Source organism: Crocodylus siamensis, chromosome 3, assembly GCF_052110815.1.
Source record: "Crocodylus siamensis isolate JL-2025a chromosome 3, ASM5211081v1, whole genome shotgun sequence".
Classification (NCBI taxonomy): domain Eukaryota; kingdom Metazoa; phylum Chordata; order Crocodylia; family Crocodylidae; genus Crocodylus; species Crocodylus siamensis.
The window spans coordinates 54,210,213-54,236,523 of record NC_143397.1 but is presented as its reverse complement, the minus strand read 5'-3'; the positions used below and the strand labels follow the sequence as shown (position 1 = coordinate 54,236,523).

Here is a 26,311-nt window from a genome sequence, read left to right as displayed (position 1 = left end):
TCCCACGACTGTCAGTGCCTGAGGCATGTTGTCTAGAGAAATGTGCAGGGTGGGAGGGATTGCCAGGCACTGGCATGGGAGAGTAGTACATGCAGCTCCTGGGACACCATGGGAGAAAAAAGGGGGCTGAAGCTAGCAGAAAATATGCTTGTCCACGTCTGCACCAACTAAGTGAACAAGCAATGTGAACAAATATGCTTTGGCATAAAAAACTACCCACTCTTGCTGTTTTTGTCCACATCTTCATTGCTGATGGGTGCTCCATCTGTGGGAATGGCTTGCAGGGGCTGACTGGCTGCTGGCAAGGAGGCTGATGGCTGTGCTGATACAGGTCAGGTGCTCTGGATTCAGGGGCCTCAGTGTTTTTCTCAGAAAGCCAAAATAAAAGTGTGGGCTCCTCTGTAGTGAAAAGACCCTGATTCTCTGAGACCTCCTTGCCTTTGAGCTCCTCTGTGCCACCTACATGTTATCTTAGGGAGGGTCCCCAAAATCATGTTAGCAAGCCACTACCTGAAAACTGCATAAGAAGGGGAAATGAGTGGTTCCTTCCAGAAGATTTCTATGGGGGGGTGGCATTTTGGGGGGCCATGGCCAAAGGGAGAGATGCACACAAGAGATTCAAACACTCTTTAGAGACCTCAGGGAGTGCTGACAACTCTGGGGAATAGCATCCCACCAGAAAGGCCCCTGACAAAGTCCAATGCTCTCTAGAGAAAGTGGAGCAGGAAGCCAAACGGAGCTAGGAGTGTGGGTTGAATAAAGATGCGTGGACTGGGGATCTAAGGGTAGCCAGGCTGAGCTGATTTCTTGGTTGGAGAACACAGTGGAAGCCGGCATTTGTTGTTGGCCTGAACATGCCTTGGAGCTGTGAGGCCATACATACTGGTGCAAGCCAGCTGCATGGGAATTAGGTCTTTGGCAGGTTCTTGCTCAACAAAAAGGGAAATGGGGGTAAGAGTGTTTGGGCATGGGATATTTACTGGGAGAGATGGGACTTCCACTGAACTCTAATACAAGGAAGGAGATCCCCTGGACTTGACCTATAAATAGAAGGGTTTAAAGTTGTGTTTTGCCTCACCTTGTGTAACTCTGGGGGAGCCAGGGGTTGCACTGGTGGAGGCAGCTGCTTAACTACTCCTGGTGGGAATGATCATGTGCTTGGAATTAGGGCTGGGAAGTGCACAAGAGTGATAATGTACAGAATAAGTGAGAGGGGAAACTAATGCTTGTGGGGGTACATTTAGAAGGGATGAGTATGGAGAGGGGAGGACTGTGTGGAATGTCTGACTAGTGTTCAGTATCTGCATGTGTGTAGTCAGGATGAGATGATGGGTGAATAGAGAATAGTAGAGGGTAGTGTAAATTTTGCCTAGACAGTCTGCATTAAAAGTTTAAGTAGAAAGCAAGAGCAAAAAGAAAATTGCTGGTGGAAGAATGCTAGTTGAAATGTATAAAGTGGATGTATAAAGTGAATTAAGTAGGACAAATGAGCAGTGTGTCCACAAAGTTGCATATCTATGTAGATTTATGCAAATTAAAATCCACAGGAGGGAGTGTTGTTTGCAAAGGTTGACAGGTATTATCCTGGCCTCCAACCTGCAGGCTGTGACCCTGTGTCCTCCTGCTGCAGCTACCTCTGCCCTCCTGCCAGGAGAAGGTGGTCTTTGTCCAGCTTTAGCCATCCAGTCCAAGCTTCCACGCTGCTAGACAGCCTCTCTCTCTGCAGTCAGACAGCTGTCTCTAGCCTGCAGCTCCTGCTCTCGCAGAGCCTCCAGCTCCCCCCCAAGCCTGGTCTTCTCTGACCTCTGGAAATTATTTTCTTGTCCTGTTGTAGAGGGATTATGGAGCCCTCTTCTGGCTGGATGTTGCCCTCAGTAATGTAGACACAAATCAGAGATTCATTAGAATGCATATTAATTAATACTAAATATGTACAGCATCTCAAAATCCAGTATTACAAGAATCACTTACTATATTATGGAATATGCGTATACTTACTTATTTTATATGTGTGTGTACATTATATACTATTAGTAATAGTATTATTGTGGTATATACACGTGTGTGTGTGTGTGTGTGTGTGTGTGTGTGTACACACATATACATACACACACACACACTCAAATATATGTGAGCTACATATTATAAAATAATCATAAGATTTCACTGATGTAATGAGTGACCTGCTGTAGTGAAGCATGTAAATTTCTTTTCTCTTTGGTCAATAATTGGTTCATACCTGCAGTGTTTAAGTCAAGCAGTCCTGCATAAGTACCTATGCCACTTATAAGCTTGCTGTTTCCTAAGGCTTTAACACAGGCATTATGTTGCTGCTTAAGTTACATTTGCTATCAATACTGCTTTTCTAACTGAATGAGCAGTGAAGCACTCGTCCATGTAAGCCAAACTAAAAAGTTCCCTATTTTAACACATTATGCAGCAGATTAAAAACAATGATGACTATAGTTTAAGATTTCAGGATTTTTGCAAAGAACATGTATTAACTATAGAAAGCTGACTAAGAGAAACATGACACAAAAAGGTAGTCATTTAAAAAAATAACATCAGCTGTGATGTTCTATTTCAATATGTATTTATAATTTGCTGCAGTGTTTTAACAAGGAAAGGTCAGTAGAAGCAATCATAGGTATGTATTGATTAGACTGCAAATACTGCAAGTAGGACTTATTTATTATAATTTCATGAAACTGCTATAAAAACAAATGTAGCACTAAGCCCAACTCAAAAAGTATTCAATAGACTAAAGTATAATAGTTAATATGCAATGGAAAAGTCTACATGTGTGCATGCATTTTTTTTCAGTTGAATATAATGTATGTGTGTGGAAAAGTCAAGAATATAACAAGTGATTAGACTTCTCATTACTTGACTCATGCCACTTATTCTTGGTCTTTTTTATTCTCCTCCCACATACTCCAACTGTTTTTCAGTTTCTATTTCAGTTTACCAGAACCTAGCACAACTGTGCTGCCAGATTCCCTGCACAGGGGATTTGCACTTAGGACACTAAATTTAGACTTTCCTTAAACAGTTATAGTGAAGTCTATAGTTTTAGGATTTTCTCCAGGACTGAACTTGGCCAGGAAGGGATGGAAAGGCACATTCATATTTAATATCTCCATTTTTATTACTCCTTTGGATTCAGACTGCCATCAACAAGCTATATTTTTTATTCTTAAGTGTTTAGAAAATGCATTTTTTTCACCACAAAGGCTACAGAACTATCTTGAGAGGTTACAAATGTGCCATTAGGGGCTAAATGAAATGCTGTAGTAACTGTGCTTGTTCTTCCCCCATGCTGACTGGGTATTCACCTCCATCCCTTTTTTTTCCTTCCTCTCACAATAAACGTTTCCTTTTTTTCTCATATTCCTCTCCATATTGCTCTCCTTCCTCTCCCATTTCTCAGTGCCCTCTACTTTGTCTTCTGCATGAAATGATCCCATCTTGCCTGACACAAGAAACATTAAAAACCTTTCAGGCCTCCTCTACAAATAAAGATAGAAGCAGATACAAACAGAGCTCTAATTTTCATTTGGCAGGGAATTCAGAAGATGCCCGTTCAGTAGATCTGAGCTTACGTAGTGACAATGAAGAAAGAGGTTTCTACACAGAAAACTTTCATTCAGCTGCTTGGGTTTTCCGAGGGGATGATGTCAGTCCAGATAACAGCCCCAGATGCCTCAGCAAAAGGAACAGGCCAGTAGCAAGTAAGTATTCTCAAGCTGTAAATAACAAATGTCAGTAGGGGGCACGTCTATTGCACCCTTTTACTGCAACAGGGAGCACTGAATTTGGGAGCACCCCACACATGCTATTGTCCCAAAACGGAAGTAATGCAACCACCTTACAACAGCACTGGGCACACATCAGTAATCTCTCCCAAGTCAGTAAGCTTATAGATGCATGGTCAGCACCACACTAAACTGGCTATATTACTTCTGTTTTGAGAGACAGTATGCCTAGAGTTGGCATGACATGCCTTACTGTAGTGCTACCTGGTATATTACTGAGGCACTGTAGAAATAGACAATGCACGCGTGTTGACAGTGGGAGAGCACAATTCCACCCCCATCACACCCCCACTGCTGCCAGGCCCTGGCTTTGGCAGAGCTACAGACCCATGTCCCAAGGCCTGCCACTGGCAAAGAAATCTCAGGGGTCACATGCCCCCCCCCCCCCGGGCGTCTCCCCTCCAAAGCCCGGTGTTTCTATATGCCAGTGGCTCTCCACCTTTTTAGATTTCAGATATCCCTGCATAACTTTTTTGAATATCATTGCAGCCCTTTTCAAAAACTGATTTATTTATTACAGTGATTACTTCATAGACTCATAGAAATTAGGGTTGGAAGGATCTCAGGAAGTCATCTAGTCCAACCTCCTGGTCAAAGCAGGATCATCCCCAACTATATCATCCCAGCCCCCAGGCTTTGTCTACCTGGGTCTTAAAAACTTCCAAGGAGGGAGATTCAACAGCCTCTCTGGGTAACCTCTTCCAGTCCTTTACTACCCTCCTAGTAAGAAAGTTTTTCCTAATATCTATCCTATATTTCCCTTGCTCCTTGTTCTGTCATCTACCATCCAATGAGAACAGCTTAACTCCATCCTCTTTGTAAACACCCTTCAGGTAGTTTAAGACTATTATTAAACCCCATTTCAGTCTTTTCTTTTCCAGACTAAATAAGCCCAGTTCCCTCATCCTCTCCTCATACATCAAGTGCCTCAGCCCCTTCCTTGCACAGGAGTAGAAGGGGTGAGAACGTACCTTCTCACGTAGGAACCAGGTAGAAATGAGTGAGCTCTTACCACCCCAAACCCTGCAGCACCCTTAAAAGGATTTCATGACACCTCAAGGTGCTGTGACACCAGCTGAAAATTACTGCAATATGCAGGAAATTCCATATTAGAACAGAATCTCAAACACTGATGCTGACAGTAGGAAATAGGAACTGATGCTAACGATATGTAATAGTTTAGAAGGTAGCTCCTTATTTAGTTCATTTCTTACAGACTCTTGTAATTGACAAATCCTTACTTGTAGGAGCTCAGAATTAAAATCTAGTCACATGCTGAATAACGCAGGTTCAGAAAAAGGGCAAAGAGGTGTAAATAATGTTTTCAAGTATGACAACAACAAAGAGACAGAGAAGTCACCTATTCACCACTCATCTCCTTTCCTTTGCAGCCAGGTAATATAAAAACACTCAAATCCAAGTAGAACCAAAGAGGGGTGGGGAGAGAGTGCCAACTTTGCTGTGAGCAGGAAATATTCTCATTGTTCAATTTACAACGTGACCTCTGTCATGCAAACAAACAACTAGGAACCCATTTCTTTCATTGTTAAATTTCTTGAAAGTTAGCAGTTTGAAGAACTAAGAGAGTGAAATATCTTTGTTGCTCTTTAAGTGTTAGTTTTGTGCTGGAACTCATAAATCATTCACAAGATTGGAGCAAAACAAAATTTCTAGATATGAAAAATCTCCCTTAAATGTATGGCAAGTATTCTTTAGAGCTTTTTTCCCCCAAGAAAAGCTCAAAAGTTCAGCACAGCACTTAAAGTATTTATTGAAGTGCCTACTGTCTTTTAGACCCACACATGATAAATGTGATCTATTGGAAAGTAAATTTTAGAGCAATATCTATATTCCAAGTGTTGCACAATTTAAAGACAAAACAACTACAAACAAATATTTTGAAATGGGATCTTATTAAAGAAATATCTGGTGAAGCAATCAAATTACTCTAAGTAGCAATTTCAAAAAGTGCTTCCTAATTCAGAGGTTGTGATTACAGAGTAGTTAAGATTTCACACTTCAACTCAAGAGATTTGAGTCTTGCTCCGGACTTGAGGCCATCTCTGGGAGTGGCAAATTGGGGTGATTGCCCTGGGCCCCACACTTTGGGAAGCCCCGTGGAGCTGGGCCGACTTCATATCTGGCCACTCACCATCCCTTCCCCCCGCCTTCTCCCCACCCCACTGCCACCGCCGCCATGTCCAGGGGCTGCACAAGCTGATTTGCCCTGAGCCCTGCAACCTGCTACAGTCATCTCTGTCTGGACTTGATAAAAGGAGTTCCTTCCTCCTTCCTTTACAGTTCGTGAGCGAATAGTGAAGATTGCAAAAGGAACTGGTCACTACCCTTGGGGATTTCGGATCCAGTTTTCAAAGCCTATCCTTGTCACTGAGGTGGATACTAGTAAGTGGTGTCTTTAATTTCTGACTTAAATATATTCAAGATATTTGCATAGTACTGTGCATAAAGCAGGCTAACATCCCTGAACAGACCATGACAAACTACCAAAGGACTCTAGTCAGCTGGGAGCTCAGCAAGACTCTTTTGTTCTGTTACTACCCCTGCTCAGAAAGAATTTTTTCCCTTCAGAGGTGGCCTAGTAAGGCCAGTTTTGGCTTCAAGTAACTGCCTGAGTCAATCCTCTTCTCAAAGGCAAGGTCTGAAACCGTCAGCCTGACTTTCATAAATGGCAGATAAATCACTGGGAATAGCATGACGGATGTACTGATCACAATAAAACCATTCCCCAAAATCTCACCTGAAACAGTTCTTTCCTGTTGATCTCCATTCAGTTGCACAGAAATCCTCAAGAGGTAATGCACAGAAACCCAGTCAGGAAAAATAGCTGTCAAACCACAAAAGACTAATGGCCATTATGGAGGGAAGAAAGGGAAAAAACCTTTAATTGTGCAAGTTTTATTAACTGCACACAATTCAAAAAACAGTTTGGCAGTGGATACGTCCTTTACACCCTCAAAGAGGAAATGACTGGGGTATTAAAGCAGAGGAGACTTCATTTCTTCCCCCAAACCACAGAAACTAAAGAAAGAAAAGTATGACTATCTGGTATCTGCTTCTGCCACACAGAGATCTACATAAAAGGTGTTCCTCCACCCTTGGCTATCACCCATGCTTGTGTGGCTCCAGTTGTGGAAAGGGAGACTACCCAAAAATAGATCCACAACATGGCTGTTGTCCTAGCTTATGCACCAGACTGTCCTTGCTAATGAATCCAGTGCCCTACTATGCATGTCACTGACAGCTGCCAAACTGTCTCCCAGCAGAACACTTTATTAAAAAAAAAGAAGAAGAAGAAATTTCATATATATATATGCTACCAAACAGTATCATCATGAACTGGCACTGGAGAAAAATCAGGAATGCCAGAAAGAAATGGAGCATAGAGAAGCAAATGCACAGAATCACTGACATACCAGAAAAGGTCAAACATCTTCCATCTTTAAGACTTAAATCAAAAACCCAGAGAGAGCCTAAAGGGTCTGAAAATTGTTAGATTTATGTATCAGTCATACTTTGTGCAGGAAGCTTCTGTTCAGTTTTAAAAGTCATTCTAACCTGTTGGCTTAGAGCAAATGTTCTGCTTATTAAATGCTAAAAATAAAACCTTCGGATGAGAAGACCAACCCATGCAAAGGACAAGCTTACTTAGAATAAAAAAATAAAATGTTAGAAATGGGGAATTTATATTACATGTTCCAGAAATTTGCAGTATTGTCTAGGCTTTGTCACAGGACTGCCGTACATATGATATTTTAGTTAAAATAGACAGTAAACAATATATAAAAGACTGAATGTATATGATTGTGGGGTAGTTCAAGAGTCCCTCTCCCCTTTCTCCAGAAATTACCACATAATTTTACTCCAGAATCCAAGCATTCATTCTCTTTCTACAGTACTGGTGAAAGTAACAAATATAATGATAGTAATATGAATCCCAGATAGAAGTTCTGAACAGAGTGGACAAGTTCAGAACATGTCTTTGGGGTGTTACCTAAGAGCCCCAAAGAGGACAAAGTATGTGTCAGCATTGTTAGCTATTTTTTGTTGATAATTTTATAAGAAATATAAAGTAAATGTACTCACCCATTGGTCTGAGTTGTGGAATCACACCGGTATTTTCTGAGGTAAAAGTCACTGTAGAGAATTACTGGGCTGAAAAATAAAGATTTCAAGCATTCTTTCCATGCAAAGTAAGAGTCATTGCTGCTTCTGCCCCTAAAAAGATGAAGAACACTTATATCATTTTCTTAGTATTAAGAGTCTCAGCTGGATTCACAGTGCAAACACATTGCAGGGGGGGCTCGTAAGTCAAGTAACATACCTTACAATGGGAGTTTTATGCAGGGTATTTGTATGTAATGTATACAATTATAAAATCATTTCAACAGTGAAAGCAGCTATTACAAATCATGTCACCACCATTAAGGTTGTGGGGGGTTCTCATATTCTTTCTTTGCAAGCAAAACAGAGATCAGTTTGCTTGAAGAACAAATTGCAATAAAATTATGCTTCTTTGCATGTGGCTGATTTTGTTAAGGAACATTATAAAAATTGTATCTGAAGCCATGAAGACATTTATTTTTCATACATTTTAAAACAAGATTGACTTTAAAAATTGGTTAAAATGCAATTCAGTTGATGGAAATCAAAATGGCTGAGTCACAGTAATACTGTGAGACAAAACTGATCTATAATTTGTGGGTTTTGTTCTGAAAATAGTAGATATTATTACTACTACTGCATCTACTGCTCACCATTATCTAACTCACTCCCTACAGCTTATAAACAGCCTCTGAAAAATACTGTACCATCACTTTTACTAAATGATAGGGTTCAGGTAATTTAAAATTATATGGATTTTTTATAATATAGGTATTCTGTGATTTTTCCAAAGAACATTTTTGCATGGTACATTAGGAATACTTAATTACATACTGAAAAGAAAAAAAATGTGACTGAGAAATATGTAGGTGGAATTTAAGTGACTGCATTAATGTGCCTAAATGGAGCATATTTTGTACTTATATAACTTATCTTCCATTCCAAGCTATATTTGCATGCCTTTTATCTATTGAAAGTGCATATGGTTTTCAACAACTTATGTATAAACAAAAGTATGATACATTAACAATTCTGAATTAGCTACATGTTTACTGTCCCTTCATTAGCTGCTTCTTCATTTATAGGATACAAGATACAAATATATAGAGGCTAAATCACATTAGCAAGTAGGATTTAGCCATTAATGTAAAGCGTACAATTTTGAGACCTAATTCAAAATCCATTGAAATATAGGAGGTCTCTCACTGACTTCCCTCATCACTGGATCAGGTTTTATGGTTAGACATTTATATCTTGAACCTCAAAGATACTTTAGTGATTATCTGCCTCTTCGGGCATCTATGTCCTCTCTTTAGGTGGAATTGGCTGCCACCTCCACCCTTAGACTTTGCCCCAGTACCAAGTTTTATTGGTTCGTGTTTGTGAAGCTCCCAAGCACTTCTGCCATCAGTAAGCTACTCAAACATTAAGTCAAGATGAAGCCCTGGGCCTCCTAAAGCACAGGATATATAGATGCAGCAAAGACAGATGCAGCACACTTCTTCTGCTTTATATACGGAAGAGAAGAAGATAAGGAAACTTTGAGGATCTATCTTATGGCTAGGGCACTCACCTTGAATATGAAAGATAATCCCTGCTCTGCTTGATTCAGAACAGAGACCAAAACCAAGGTCTTCTATGGCCCTGGGCTGTTGTATATTCAAAGAAGCATGCTCTCTTTCCATGGTGTTTCATCAAAAAAAATCTACACAAAAAGCTGGCCTGGCTTAGGTTCCAGCTACAGGAAAGGGAAGATTCTAAGCCACGTGCGGCAATACATACGTAACCTTGAGGATTTCAGTGCTATTTCTACAGGATGCTACTTATTCAATCAAGTAGGGGAAATGGATTTTGTTCTGATAACTGGGATTGTAATGAGAAGTATATTTTTTTTTCATTAAAATGATGGATGATGGATAACCAAAAGATGGTTATCTACAAGAGAATGTGCTGTGTTAAAATAAAAATGCTTCTTTCTGGGGGATTTTAAAACCATGTTTCCTTTTGTCTTTCACCTCTGGAAGCCTTTGCTAGCTCAGTACTTTTCATCAGAAAGTTAATTAAAAGTTCCGCCTTTTGCTCCCTGACTCCGAAGGGCTACAATGAGCTTCATTCCCACAAGACAATGCAAAAGTTTTAAAATTCAGGAGAGAGATGGAGTAAAAATGATATAATGGCAAGCTATGTTAGATAAATGTCCTTGAGAAGATGTGTACTATCTCAGATAGCACAATGTGAGGCTAAGCATGGAACTGCTCAGATCTTTGCTTTTTTAATCTGTTTAGTCTCATAAAGTCGTTTAAAGAGAGACATGCTGTAATTGACATAACTGACACCATCAATATGCCCTTTACATATCACTCTTTTTGGGGGTAAAGAGTATAGACTACATTTTCAAAAGGGCTTTTAAAAGTTGTGCGCATAACATTTCATGTCCAAATAGTCTCACATGTAAAAATTCTGATGTGTATGCAGGGATCTGTAGTGCCTAAAAGACATCTTGATTCTGCTTCATAAAAAGTTATGCTCTGACCCTGCTGAGAACTCAGCACAGGTAGATCACCAGAGTTCTTCAAATTAAAAAAACAACAACAAAAAGCAGATTTAGTCCACTTAAAAAAATCTGGTTCTATTTATTGATGAGGAACAGATGACAAAGCTGCTCACAAGAGTAGCTGGACATACTGTAGAGCTCTTCAAGTGACTCAGGAGCCAATTCCTATCATATTTAGTAGAATCAAGACTTAAATACTATAGGTTTTTTATCCACCATGGAAATAGCAAACTGTGATGGTAATGCCAATTGCATTTTGTATCTTGTGGTACCTTCCCTTAATAAATTGCATAGTTCGCGTTTTGGTTCTAGACAGTGCGGCTGAGGAAGCAGGGCTTCAAGTTGGGGATATTTTGATAGCTGTCAATGGAACAGATGTCACCAGCATGCCTCATTCAGAAGCTGCAAACCTGGCAAGAAAAGGTAAGCTTGAGTTCATTGTTAATTGCATGAGTCAGGATCATTGCATGGTGCTGAGTGGCTTGAAACTATGGTGATGGACACTATAGAAAATTAGACAAAGTTTATTTATACTCCAATTGCGTAGACTAGTTACTTGGTCTTGCTAAAACATACAGATATTGGCAAAATAATTCCCAAAGATCCCATTCTGTAACAACAATTTAGGGGGTTCATGCCTCAAAGAGAGTCTACTGACACTAATTTCAGGCATACCAATATCTTACCTAAATCTCATACTTCCTCAGGGGAGGAATTCACTGTGTAATGCACCCAAGGAGCTATTCTTTTGTTTGTTTGTTTGTTTGTTTCTAATGACTGAGATGTAATAAGAACAAGAGAAAGATTATTTCATGAGGTAGCCATTTGCAGCACTACAGAAACAGTCAGTTATATTATTCATGCATATTTTTTCCAAAATTATGATGGCTAAAACCCAAATACATCCATTTTTGTATGTTGAAAGTCAGTCTCCTGCAGTTCTTTTAATTTTCCTAGATAGGATTTTGACAGTGGCTCAGGGGAACTGAGTAAATGAAAATGCTTTAACAAAAGAGTAACAAATTTGTCTTGATACATACCAAATTCTTTCACTATAAAGGTGTCATTCACACTGTTACATGTAAAAGAGCGTCAACCTTTCACATCCCTCACCTACAAGGTGTTTATTTAGTCATCTCTGGATACTCCCCAAGTCTGAATTTTGGTATAAAAACAACAATCGCAGTGTCACTATCCCCATAAAGAGAAATGCAGCCTCAACAACAAATGTTTTGTAAATGAAAATGTGTCATAATGATGGTTCTCAAGTTGTTTCTTCGGAATTGTTGCCTGCTCAGAAGTTTTGCCTGTGAAATCAGGATTTCAGGCCCCAGTGGGTAAATCCATGCATGTGCCAATATTATCAGTGTATCATGTGACTATTGCAAAACAGCGCCATAATGTGGATAGGCTGGATGAAAATGTGATTGTCCTAATTACCATTACTAGTTGCCAGCCTAGGAGCAGGTCTGCTATGAAAAATAACGTGTTTAAGATAACGAGGGCAAAATTTTCACAGGAGCTTCTAAGCTACAACTACAGTATTTTGTGCAAATAATTTGTGGATTTGCAAGGTAACTTTTTGCCAAAAATGTGGGGTTTGCAAGCACAAATCAGTTCCCCTGCTGATTGTGTAGACCAGTTTAAGTGGCTGTTTTAGAAATTTGAGTCTGAGAATGTAGTGATGTTCTCCAGTATAAAATAAGTTTGTTCTTTGCTATTCCTTTCAATGAAGTATTTCTGCCTGAAAGGAAAATACACTTTTTAGTTTATTTTTTATCTCTAGTTCTGGCCCACCCTAAAATATTCTTAACATATCCTTTCAGGTCCTGATATCTTGACCTTGTTGGTTGGATCAGACATCAGTCGCTACCCCAATACTCCTAGACCAACGTGTCGAGGATATTTGCACAAACGAACTCAGTCAGCCATCCTGAAGGGCTGGAGGAAAAGATGGTTTGTGCTGAAACATAATGGCTACCTCCACTATTACAAACATAAGAAGGTAAGGAGAGGGCATAGTAAAAATAGCAATAGAGGGCTGCAATAGCGTTGTACTCACAGCTATGGAGAGAAGACACATTCTATTATATTAACATAAAATGTCTAGAACAGGGGTTCCCAAAATTTTACCCTGAAGGGCCATTTCAAATGGAGGGACATGACCAACAGGTTCACAGCCCACTTGCAGACCACACTTTGAGAACACCTAGAACTACCACCACCATAAGGGTATCTTTTGATGTGAATATCAAGCTTCCTTACTGCAGAAATGCCCACAGGCCAACTTCTGGCTTCATTTACACTTATGAAACTCCACTGAAGACATTGATTCAATAATAGCTTCATCAAAATCCAGTGGATTCAACTTCTCTTTCCTGGTTAGAACAGTAGAGTGTGTTATAAATCAAAATGTAGATAAGGTGGAGATTTTGGAAGTACAGACAACCCCTGCTTGATGCTGTTTTGCTTAGCACTATTTTGCTGTAATGCTCATTTTAAATCGATACATGATTTCACTTAGCGCTCAGTGAGTTTCATTATAATGCTCATGGTTGCCATCTTGGGTCATTAAAAACAACTGCAGTCGCCATCTTGGTTCATCAGGTACTTTCAGTTTGGCTTAATGCTGGTTTTGCTTAACCCTCAGTTTTTCCAGGAACCAATTAAGAGTGCTAAGCAGGGGTTGCCTGTACAGGAGAGCTTTAGGCTCACCTATTCAGATACCTATTTTCAGGAAACAGCCATGAGCATAGGTCCTCTGTATGGGAGTGCAAAAGAGTCCAGCCATACTGAATTAAGAAATAGCCACTGCACAAAATTTCTACCACAGTTAACACTAAACTTCACAAAAGTAAGTACCTGGGGGAATGTCTTAATTAGCCAGAATTAACCCTGAGACTCCCAGAGGTGTGCACCTCTCCAAAATGCCAATACACGATAGATGTTTATGGCACTCAGTAGGTTTAAATCAGCAGACTTGCAAAATGATGGCTTATTGTTTGTGAGTGCTTCTATATTGCTTTACAGTAAGATAGAGAGATTCAAAAACCTTTAACATAAATTGCAATTTCCCTAAATACTGGTTAACTCTGAGGATCATAGTAGCAAGACTTCAGATTTCATTTTAGGTTCATGCTGGACAGTTCCTTATGGTCCCAGAAATTGTATTTTAACCTGTGTCCAGCAGGTGGAGTGTTTTGATAATGGATCTTTTTCAATGACATAACAAGGAAAGCAGATGAATTCATCTGTTACACAAAGTATTTTAATACACTTTGCTAGGCAATTTAGCAGGTGCTGCATATAATTATGAGTTACTGCTTGCTTCCCTTATGTAACTTTGCAACAAAGTTACTCAAGCAGAAAGTTATGTTTCTAAAATTAAATGTGCTCATTTATCACTGTGTCATTTTTGTAATAAAGCACAAGCTGACCCTTTCAGGCATTAGCTGCTTCCTTTCTGAAGCAAAGCAAGTGCAGCTGGGTAAAGCTGTGCTGAGTTAGACAAGCTGAGGATTAATCACTGTCCTTGCAGTAAACCCAATTTCCAATTTCCAGGAAAGTATCTAGGCCAAACCCAGCAGAGGTAGTAATGGTGGGATGAGCTGGTCAAAAAGTATTTGTATATAGGTGTAAAGAAGAAATTAGAGCAACCTGTACTGACTGCCAAATCAAGGCAGTTTACAGCAATTGTGTACCCATTACTGCAATAATGGACACATGGTCAGAAACTTACTCCCTAGTCAAAAAGTGTTCCCTCCCCATGTACTCTGACCCTCCCCATGGAAAATTTGTAGTAGCTGGTGGGAAAATTAGTCAAAATTACAGTAGTTTGATTTGGGAATGCTGGTGCAGTGGACTTGCATTGTGGGTGCAAAGGCTCCCTGACAGTCCTACCATGATGCACTGTGATCTCTGGTGAGGGAAGCTGGCCTACAATGAAAGTCCCTGGCCATGTTTCTTGGACTGTGTAGCCCAGGGTTACACGGGAGTCTGGGGGGGGCTGAGTCCCTGCATAAGAGACAAGAACCGCCCCCACACACACACACAGGCCAGTCAGCCCCCAGCCACCCCACGCCTTTCTAAGCAGCCTAGGCAGCTAGCAGTGGCCTCCATCATTGGCCCCAACCCCATGGTACTGGTAGGGACCCCTGCACACAGCCCCAATCCCAGCCAATTTTTTTTTTGCAGACCCCCACCACCACCACCACGAGTCGAAGTATAATTCAAACCCTGATGTAGTCCAATGGGGAAGCCTGGCTTCTAGAGATGAGGACATGAGGAAACCAAACTACAACTCCCATGGGGCAGCACACCACACATCTAACCTGACATATTTTGGATTTTGGACATTCAGTTGTTCACTCATAAATCATTAAAAGCAAAACAAATATTTCGCAAAAAAAATTAGCTGAAAAGAATAACTTTCTATGAAAAACAGTTTCAAAATAATTTTTGATCAGATTCATTACTATTTAACAGTTCACAATTTTTTTTTTAATAAAAGGTGAAATGTAAATCTGAAGGCACCAAATTGCAAAGTACTTTACATTAAATATTCCTCAAATATGGTGAACTTTTAGAGGACTTGGCTTTGGAAAACTTTAAATTTATTCTCAAGAGAGTCTAAGGAATCTTTGAATGCTCATCACACATCTGAGAGCTTGTATTTAAGACACAGATATAACAGAAGGAGATAGGTTTCTTGAAACATCAGATGACAGAGAGAGAAAGTATATTTTTATTTTCGCTGAAAGTTCAGATTTGAAACTGATCAAATTCAAAGAGCCAACCACCCACGCCTTGCCACCACTCATTCTAAAATGAACCCATTTCTCCATTCAGTGCTGATTAGCTTCCTGTAGTGTTACACCAAGGTAGCAACAGCCTTCAATCACAATCCTTATAGAGTCTACATATAAAGCAGGATTCTTAGTTTAGAAAGTTGGACAAATCTCCCAGACAGGAGGTAATCTTCAAAACAAGGTCTGACACTATATTTATTTAGGTAAGTTTTCTGAAGCTTGGATAATTTTCTGAACGATTGATACTGTGGGTGGGTACCTGCAGCCTTCCTCCACACAAAGCTTCTTTACCCAGTTAACAGTGATTCCTCATATCTGATCCTGTTCCTTCTTTGCAAATGTCTGCCACCTCTGACAATTTCAGGAGGAGTGAGGTATAACTTCTTTCTTCACCTGGCATTTTCTGTAGGCAACCCAGTGGCCCTGCTTCTCAACCTCTGCTGGCTGCAGTACAAAAACTAGCCATCTAATAATGACTATACTGCAATACATAGATAGCCATTATGCAAATCTGAGGTTAGTACATTTTATCGTATTATCAATAAACATTTTTTTTTAATGATTCACGTGCTCCAAGTTGCATTCACAGCTCAGCTGTGTCACTGCATGATCCTGTAGCAGTTAACCATCCCAAGTCCATAGCTTCTGTTATAACTTTAACAGATTCTTCTTTCTTATGGCCAAATCTAGCCAAGTCTATACAGTCCCAAACACAATGGGGCCTCTCTCGATTGGAAAAAGAGAACCATAATTCAAATACTAAATAATTATAATCTGGTAGGGGACAGAAATATAGCAGATTTTCACCCCACCATTTGCTGTTGTCAGCAACCATTCTTCCCTCTGTTGCTTCCTCAGTAGGTGACCAGCAGACCCTCTCTACTCTGTCTTTTTCAGAAGTGTCCAGCAGGTTCTACCAAACTGGCTCCATTTCAGACCAGTTAAGAGGAATGCAAATATATCATAAATGGAGACTTTGTTATGTAATTTCAACAAGAATTCTTTTTGCCCTAAAACATAACAATTAAAAAAAAAAAAGAAAAGCATCCAAACAGTTCAAAACTCTCAAAAGGGTTGGTCTGTTTGGTTCTATAATGGGGTTTACAGTTTTTTTGTGGTTCTTATTTTGTCCAAACAGATTTACCCATGCCTCCCTTTTGAAACTAAGGAAATACAGCCATACCTTCTATACAACCTTCTTGTCTTCCTAGCCATTTACTAGATACTCTTTGGAAGCTACAGCAGGTAGAATAAAATAAACACTGAAGTTTCCTTTCAGTACAGCCTGTAGGTCAGCTTATAAGGATTCTGTTCCTTGCTCTCTCACTGCCTGATTAAGTTTTAAGAACATTCATTCCTTCACAAGTTTTCCTGCTTTGTTTGTTGCTTTGAAGAAAATTCTTATCTAGCAAAGCAACTACAGCTTTTTATTTAGATTGTAGCTCTCCGAGACAGAGAACATGTCTTTATCTGTAAAGGAGATGCACTTTTAGAACATGACAGATATTTGGTAGTAATAATTAGTATTCATCCTCTTGCAACTGCAAAGCTCGGTGCCATAAGGACACTTGCAGGATCATTTCATGTGCTTCTTTTTAGCTAGCAGCTCTACCTCTTTTTCTTGACCCCAGAGAACTCATTAAAGTATCACATTGTGGTACTTGTTCCAATTAACATTTTTAAAGCATCTAAAAGGATAAGGACCTATCAATTACCTTTTCTGCTTCTTATAATTGGATGGTACTTGAAAGAGATCTTTACACAAGTACTTTTTTCAGCCTGTCTTCCTGACTGTGCATTTCTTCACTTTGTCATAGATCTAGTTCCCAAGCAAAGTCATAAGGAGCTGAATTGGGCCCAGTGGCACTGTCCTTTCTACTGGGTATTATTTCTGCCAGGGGTAGCAGAATAATGCACTCTCTTCCAAGATATTGCAAATGATGTTCTTATTTTCACACAAGATTCATACAGCATGTCAACTAGGAGACGATGATGGAAACATTGTCCCAGGTGTCTTCTCCCTTAGAAAAACAGATTCTTCCATTGAATGGTTATAAGACACACTTTAAAATAATGCATTTATGATAACAGTAATTAGGGGGATTCATTTCTATCTCTTACCAACAAATAAATGGGATTTAGTCATTTCCATGTATAACCAGGTCCTGATTTTGATCACAAAGGTAACAACAGTTTTGCATTGATTTAGTTCCACTGACTTCAAAGGGTTGCTTCTGAAGGAATAATTGGACCTTCCTTCATGCCAGATGGGCCTATTTTGTGGATTTGCGGTTAAAAGGGCAGGTTATTCTTCTCTTGTTTTAGTTCATGCCAGGAAAGAGGAGTGGAGAGGAAATACTGAGGTGGATGTCCTCATCATCTCTATTTACAGGCATACAAAGCCAAATCCTGAAATCATCCAACCTGAAAGCTCCTTTTCCATCCCACATAAAAACCATGTTAAATTAATGGCCCTGATGTTCCTTCAGCATTTTCTATATTGGTGGCCCATGTGGTTGTTGTTGTTTCAGATTTATTCTATCCTATCACATGTTTGGGATGCTAGCTCTTGCAATAGATTTCAGTTGCATTTCCTACAAGGTCATTTTAGCCTCCCTTCCAAGAAATGATGTCATTGACCTTGATTCTGCAAGCACTTATGCACACAAGGATCTTTACGTATGTGGGTAACCACAGTAAGTTAAACAGGACTAGTCAAGGGCATGTAGGAAGGATCAGGATCAGAATAATAATGCAGAAATACTGGATCTGATCCTCCTTAGTAAAAGGCAATATAACTTCATGGATATTACTGCAGCTATGATTATTTACATTAAGAATGTGGGCAATGCTTCCAGCTCATGCAGATATTTAGAGCTATAAAAATATGATCAAGAGGAGCTTTGCTCATGAAGGAAAGGGGGTAATTCGACAAAACAGTAGCCCCGTCCTCTATGAGTGTGGAGACCCTACCATGAGCTGAAATGGTGCAACGAGGTCAAATATGAGTACCACTCACTAGCTGATTCTATAACTGGAATAGAGGGATGGAGATTCAGGCACTGTAATAAAGCTACTTTTTGTCTGGCTCAGGTACAAGGTGGTTAAGAAGCTGAACACCAATAATTGGTTACAAAGACACTATACATGAGTTTCAGAATGCCTCTGGGAATCCTGGCGATGCACCAGTCATTGTTTCATCTTTCTACAGACTACGGCATTCATTCTTCTGATGCTAGCTTAGCCTTGCTTACTGATACAATGAGAAAAGTGGCCACAAACTCATCCCAAAGTGTCTCTTGCGGTATATCTACACTGTGACTACAAGTGTGGCATAGACAAACCAAACTAAGCTTTAGTGGGGTAAAGGCATAGCAACATGGAATTCCATCTCAGGAGGGTAAATTAACCTGCTCAGAGCTCCTTACAGCCACAGCATGACTGCTTCCAGTATCTGAGCTCATTCATTTAGCTTGGATATTTCTACATGACACTCCAATCCAATGTAGACACACCCTTAAAAACCCTAGCAATGCTGGCAGTGCCAGAAATTACCATGGATTAATGTCTCATCAGCAGGAAATGGGGAAAAGGGTGAAATTTTGGAGATGATGTAAACCCCCTCTATACATGCATGGCAGGAGGCACAACTGTGGGATTGCACCTGTGTGACTCCTGCCATTCACCTTTGATCCCATTGTGTCTTATTGCCAGTGGCAATAAGAAGGCTCCTGTGCCTGGGAGCTCCTTCTGCTGGAGCGGTTTCTAGCTGTGCCGGCACCCAGGGAGATGTAGCTGCTGCAGGGGCACACACCTGGGAGATGTAGCTGCTGCAATCTCCCAGGCCCAGGGTGCATGAAAGCCCCGAGTGGGACATTATGAGGGCTGTGATCTCCCAGCCCTGGGTGTGCATGAGACCCCTGGGGCTGAGAGGTCACAGCTATGCCCTGCAGCTGCCAAGACCCAGCTGAGTCCAGGCAGCTGTGGGACTCCCAGCCTCCTGTGATCAGGGTCCATCCCTAAGGTTGGGAGCTAACAAGGCTCCCAGACGCAGGGGAGACCCTGCTACACATGCAAATTAAAGCTCAATAGCAACCAGCTATAAAGTTAGCACAGATTTTCAAGGCTGGTTAAAGATTTGTATGACATGATAGCTACTTTGCATGCTGGTCTCTTGGTAACTGTGCAATTAACCAGTTAATTGCATGATACCTGTAACATATAGAGGGAGCTGTAGAGACAGAAATTGCATGATTTAGTGAGAGCCAGAATGCAAGTAAAGACAGAAACAGAGGGAAAACATTATATCATTTTTCTATTTAAATCCTGAACCCCAAAGCTCAAAAATGGCCTTGCAGGTTGTACTTTCATAGTTATAATATTATTAAACATGCTATAAGGGGAAAGGGGAAAACAATAATCTTTTCTTCAGGTGTCATTGTGGTTATATATAATAATGTGCATTTAGAAAAGAATAATGATTTGCATTCCTTCAGTTCACAAGTTCTGTACTTCTAGAAATGCATGTGCGAGTGGGTGTGTGATATGTTCTTCTTGGTGTTCTTAGTGTTGTGAGGCGAGGAGAAAGAGAAGACGGTGCATTTTCCAGCAGAGGGTGATTAGATCCCAGTTTCATAAACAACTTTTACACCACCAAATCTGAACATGATATATATCATGTTTCTGTCACCATTACAAAGTCAATTCCAGTTCATTGCAAGAGTAGCCTCTCCTTTATCTTTTCTACCAAAGGTATTTTTAATGCATCCAACTCTAGTGATGTCTGGGTGTTCCATAAGTAACTATATAGCACCAGTCTCATACAAGGGTCCCCAATCTCCATTTCTCTGTCACTTTTACTACTTTATTCAGTGAGTGCATTAGTGTAACTAAGGCAGGGTGACTGGGGCCGCAGGCTTGGGTACCAACTTGGAGGTGAAAGGGACGGGGAGAAGAATATAGCAGCTGCTGCTGCAACCCCACAGTCACATTGGTGGCACTGCCAGTCAGAAGTTATTGCTGCCTTGGAAACCCAGCTGCCTTGACTGAGTGTTCTTGAATCAGCAGGATCTCTGTGAAATATGCTGCTGGCCATTCTTCAATTGTATTAGTGTTAGTAAGTCTTTCTTGTTCAGAACACCTGGAAAAGGTATGGTTTCTGTTCCCAATCAATATTCAGCATGAGTAACATTTGCTCACATCCCAATCCCCTATTTCCTTTATTCAGGCATGACTCATCCCCTCACTTCCATACCTGGTAGAATAGTGGAAAATTATTTATTATGAGCAATAATACGCTAACATGGAAACCGTCCTAAATGGAGCAAAATTTTAGGTAGCTGTAAAGAATGCACCCTTTTCTATGCAAAGCACTCCTTCAGCTTTGTTCCCCACCTCTATATGTAGAAACTGTATTCTACAAATGATATGTTTATACAGCTGTAAACTGTGAAGCTCAGGCTATACAATATATGCTTCTGGTTGATTGCACACAATATTAAAGCTGCTGGCAACAGAGCATTAGAACAACAAGGAGACAGAGAAAAAAAATCCTTTAAATGATCTTAATTTCTTTTGCTGTGTTCAGAGTCCAATTATTATAACAAGAAAGAAATCTTCTGCCTACTGTGTGTGGACCTTGCACAGCATTTCAATCTATGACAAACATCCAGTCCTTTGTTCTCCTATACAGGCCTGTGTATTCATTGCTAAGCCTAAGCACTTTATATAAAAGGCTTAGCTATAAATAGATTTAGGTCTGAGCCATCGCTCATAGAGATACCACTTGTATTTGTTCTTCTTCCTTGCTTAGAGCTTTATCATCACAGTCAGGGAGCTGCCACATTATTTACAGCCAGCATACAATCTGATTTCTTCTGTACATTTTCCATGACTCCCACAGCTCCAGGACATATTTTTCAATTTAAGTTCATGGAGCTGCTGACTCTTAGATCTTATACATTTTCTCTGATTCTTCTTATTAACAAATGATAAATACTGTTAGCTGATGTGATGCATAAATTGCATTTTGCATATTGCATACTCGCACCTACAATCCAGTCACATGTGGATATATCACTTTCTCTAATTCAGCTTGTCCCAAACTCCCCCCACTAATATTCTGCCTGTGAAGGCTATATCCTGCAAAATGCTGATCACCTCCTCCCTTCTGAAGTGCTTTGCACTTGGCTCTGGCTGACACACTGAACAATTAGAAACATTTTCATTAGTTAACCCTTACTAATACTTTAAATGCAAATACATGACATCAAAGGAAGCATCTACATAGCTCTGAAAAGGAATTTTATTTGTTACTATTAGATAGTAAGTAAAACATATAATTCATGTGTGATATACATAGGAGTTTAAAAACTGGAGTTACTGGGAGCATCTACTGCTCCCACTCCCTGCAACCCTGTACTAGGTCTCTGCAGCATTCAGGGGGAGCTCTAGGCTCTCCCTGGGTGCTAGCCCAGTGGCTGGTAGGGAGCATGGGGCCAGGAGACAATTGTCTCTTGGTGGGGGCTAAGATATTGCTCCCTGCCCCTGAGAGCTGCCTGCTGCCAGGGCAGGCTCAGCCACTAGAGCCCAGGCAGGGACAATGTCCCCCTACCCTTGCTCCAAGGATCTCCCAGCCTCATGACGGCAGGGCTCAGGCTGGGAGCAAGGATCTCCCAGCACTGAAGACTGTGGGGCTTGGGCTGGAAGATAAAGGATCTCCCAGCACTGATGCCAGGACTGCAGAGATCAGACTGGGAGATAAGGATCTCCCAGGCCCCGCTCACCAATTGTGAAGTGGGGTCTGGAAAGCCCCCTGCTGGCGGGGCAGGGGTACATAGTCCCTGCCCCAGCTCTGGTGATGGAGTCTGCTCTAGCAGCAGGTAGTTCCTGGGGGCAAGAAGCAATCTCCTGCACCCTGTTGCCCAGCTGATTGGGAGCACATTTGCTCCTGGTCAGGCATCTACATATGTGCTACTGCACAGTAAGTAATCTCAAGCAAATTTGCTACTTACATTTACAGGTAGCAAATTTACTCATGATTGGAGCAAATTACTGCAGCAAGCATATGCACATGTGGACGGTGATGCTTACTGCACAGTAATTAGTTCAAAACTTGAGTAAAACATCTTGTGTAGATGCGCCCACTGTGAACTTTCTAATTTATGCACTGTGATCTTTCTCATTTATTCTTCCTTTTAAACATCTCTGGTTTTTAAAATACATATATTGTTATATGAATTTTCATTTTGAGAGATGTCACATGAAAAGAGCTGGAGATTAATTTTTATATATTTGAAAACTAACATTCCTTCTGCCAGTGAGCTCCATCCTGAAAAGGACAGACACAAGGAGGCTAGAGAGCAAGAATCAACAGCCAAGAGCTAACCAAGATACCAACCCGGATTCTGGCACCAAAAGCAGAGATCAAGGGACAGGTTTTATAGATGCCATAGAGGGAGCAGCAGTAGGATTCAATGAGAAACTGGATGCACAAAAAAATAGGGGGAAAGTCAATGGCTTCTAGGTTGAGAGCTTGAAGGACAGGAAGGATAGTGGAGTTGCCAACTGTGATGGAGAAAAAAGGGGAAAGAAGAAAAGAAGACTTTAGTTGTTGATATATTGAGTTTGAGAAAATAGGAGGAAACTCAGAAAGAGAGATCAGAAAGAGAGGCAACTCCTGTCCCTACTGACCTGAGCTAACTCTGAACAAGTGCTCTGGAGGTGACTTCTATTTCCCAGTGCCAGTCTCCTGGGTCATCCTGTCCTTCACCTTTCCACTTTTTAGTGTTGTTTAATTTTTTGCTTGTGTTTCAGATTCCCATGAATATTTTCTAGGTCTTGATTTCTTTTACTGTAAAGTTATGTCTACTCCATCTTCCTGATATTTGCAATCACTCACAGAGCTTAGTTTTACTCTCTCTTCATTTTTATTCCTTTTGTTGATTTTGATTTCTCATGCTGCAGATAGAATGAAATACATAACTCTCCAGTCCTCTCCTTTTTCTTAGGCAAAGCAGCTTAACAAGAATAGCAAATACATTTCCATTCAAACAATATCCTTTGATCATAGTGAATTGCTCAAGGCATGTTCTGGGTGTCATTTATTTTCTGAATGTGTTTATGCCAAATGAAATAGGACTAGTTCATGAGTACCTAGCTACACACCCTACATTATCAACCAATTAGTTCAATGAAAGGATTAGGTAACACATTTCCTTTTTTTCCTCACTACTCCCTCTCTAAGCCTCAAATAGGCTTTTGCTCTTACTCTTTGATATGTTTTGCCAAATGTTTTCAATTTTCAGAAGAACAGTTTTCCTGAAACTCAGGGAGAACTGAGGAAACTAACTAATCTTGAGAGATTATTTCACCTACGTCCACACGTGGATCTAGGATTTTGAAAAGGGGGTGCAGATGGTGTGGTGCAACATCACATATAACGAAGCACACACTTTTCTCCAGTTAAAAAAGAAACTAGAAGTTTCACTCATGAGCAGGGGCCTAGAGCTATATTATTCAATTTAAAATTGAAGCAAAAAAACCCCTTTATTAGAATTTTCATTGATTTGCTATAACAAATATTATATAGAAAAACAAACCAAACTAGGCAAAAATAATCCAAAGATGATGTTCCATTTGTCATGGTGTTATAGTTCAATATGTGTCTCTTTCAGTTTCATAAAACAAAAACAAAACTTCTTGACAGTAGACAGTGCCTCCAATGCTTCATTGAAAGTGATTTCCACACCAAAGCTAATGTTCACCTGAGTTAATACTTAAACACCAGAGTTTATATTTTAGTCAGAGTTAAAAAAACAGCATGCAGAGCTGTGAAATGGGAACTACGTTACTAGGAGCAGTTAAGAAACAGCAGTATTTCAGAAGTAAGGATAGCTGGAGTAGTGGAACCATTAAAGACCATTTAAAAGGAAAGAGAATCATTAATACCTGTGGAATGAAGAATTTTGAAAGGATCAAGGAAATTATAATAAGCCATTAAGTCAACTGACTCCTTCACTGCTGCCTTAATAGAAGTGGTGCTGCCCCTGCTAGGTAGTTTGCTTTAAACTTTGGATGGACTAGAAATCAAAAGGGGCATATGACAGGCTCATGCAATCTGCCTGGCATCAGACACCTCCTAATGGTCTGACTTACCTGCCCGTGCTCCCGGGTCTCCTTTTACCTCCTGTCTCTTGCCTCCACTACTTGACCTTGGGTCTTTTAACTAGGGAGGCTCTCCCTCTAAAGGCCGGAATAGTCTTTTCCTAAATGCCTTTCCTTGGTGTACAATCCTCCAGGTTTCTCTGCCCCAAACCCTGCAGGGTGAGTTTCCCCTTCAAGACAACCCCAGTTGTGCCTTAGGGGCAATAATTGTGACCTCCAGCTACCCCTATAGTCATGCCCATGCCTCACAGATGGCAGTTGATATTTGGGTGGGGAGAGGAGGAGAAGACCCTTGACCCCAACTCCATACTCAGTCCCTCTAGCCTCAAACCTTTGGTGGGGCTTCTGCCTTCCTGGCTTCAGCCCCTTTCCTCTAGCAGGCCCACTAGCCTAAGCTCCACTGTCCTGGCCCACCTCCTGCTCTTGCCCTTCTTGGGCTCCTGTCTTGTGTGCTCCAGGACAGGCTGCCTTCATCATCTCTGCCCTCAGTCCTCTGGTCCTTGACTGCTTGCTTCCTCAGCTCTTGGCCCTCTGGGACCAGACCCCAGGCTAGGCTGCCTGATGCTGAGTCTCCTACCAGTCATTCCTCTGGGACCTCCACATCTCCCCCATAGGCACAATCCAGTCCTCCAGTGCTAAACAAACATACATATCAGCATAACAGAAATATCAGCAAACTGCTTCTACAACAGTCCTTCCCTGCTCTGGGCCAATACCATACTCCAAGCTATACTTGGCAGTGCTGGGCTCATGGTCATGGGTAGCTTGGGTGCCCATGAGCATGCTTCCCCCAGTCAGCTTCCCTGGGAGGCTCCCCTCCCTGCAGCATGCAAGGTCTGACTGCCCAGTCTGGCCCAGGCCCTGGGTTTATATGCCTCGAAGCCCCACCTCCTTTCTGTCATGTGGCTCCCCAGCCATGCACAGAAGTTTCCCCTTCTTTCAGCGTGTGCTCCTGCTGCTGCAGCCACGCTCAACAAACTTAGCTTGCTGCCTTCCCTTAAAGTAACAGGAGCCCTCTGGCTCCCTTTTACAGGGTGCAAGTGCACCAGTGCCTCCAACCTCCCCACCGCCCCCAGGTGGATCCAATCCTGCTCATGTCTTCATTCTCAGAGCAGAGATTGCAAACATGAAACAGACACTTTGCCCTCTACCCAGGGGACCCCAAAGGGCATTCTGTGGATCACCAGTGATCTATGGAACATTTGCTGGCAGACGTAATTCCATCATAAATTTCAGATTATTCAAATTTATCCCAAACTATAGGAATATTTTTGTGATTCAGTTATACATATTTGTGGTAGCAGTAGTACCCATCACTGGGGCTTAGTTCCATGTCCTGTAGCTTTGCCCAGAGGCATAACAAGCAGCTATTGCACCATGGGCAGTGGAGATGGCAGCATTGGCAGCCAGGTCAGCAGTGGGGGAGGCCACCAGTCAGCACTCAGGGCTGGTGCCCTACTTGCCCACTCATAGTTACATTACTGGCTTTTTCAACAATAGGCCATTTGTGGGCTTTGGGGCAAAAAGGAAAAATGTTTTGGACCAAAACCAGCAGCCACTGCTGAAGAAAGCCACCTCACTGCAAGGTGGCTTTCTTCACCCAAAAGTCTCATTAATCAAAGATAGAATTAGAAAATATCATTTTAGCAAACAAAAGGACCCTTGATCTTACTTTTAAAGATAAGCCCCCAAATCTGCGCCACCTCCTTTGTGGACTTGTTAAATCAGAATGACAGTGGATCCAATTGCTTAAAGCACCGATAAGGGGAACAGGAAAGACAGTTGTCACAGACCATCATTTGCTTAGGTGCCAACTTATGTGTATCCCTACAAGCACACTACCCTAC

The 26,311-nt window shown here is 41.1% G+C and overlaps 1 protein-coding gene across 1 annotated transcript in view; it reads left to right on the top strand.

The window, feature by feature from the left end:
* The window catches only part of LOC149868290 (uncharacterized), a 57,619-nt gene that overhangs the window by 21,402 nt on the left and 9,906 nt on the right, over nt 1-26,311 (top strand). Inside the window, exons 4-7 of the mRNA XM_090037637.1 lie at nt 3,564-3,731; nt 6,117-6,218; nt 10,804-10,914; nt 12,318-12,496. Of these exons, the coding sequence (XP_089893763.1) occupies nt 3,564-3,731; nt 6,117-6,218; nt 10,804-10,914; nt 12,318-12,496 (560 nt within the window). The remainder of the gene's footprint in view (nt 1-3,563; nt 3,732-6,116; nt 6,219-10,803; nt 10,915-12,317; nt 12,497-26,311) is intronic.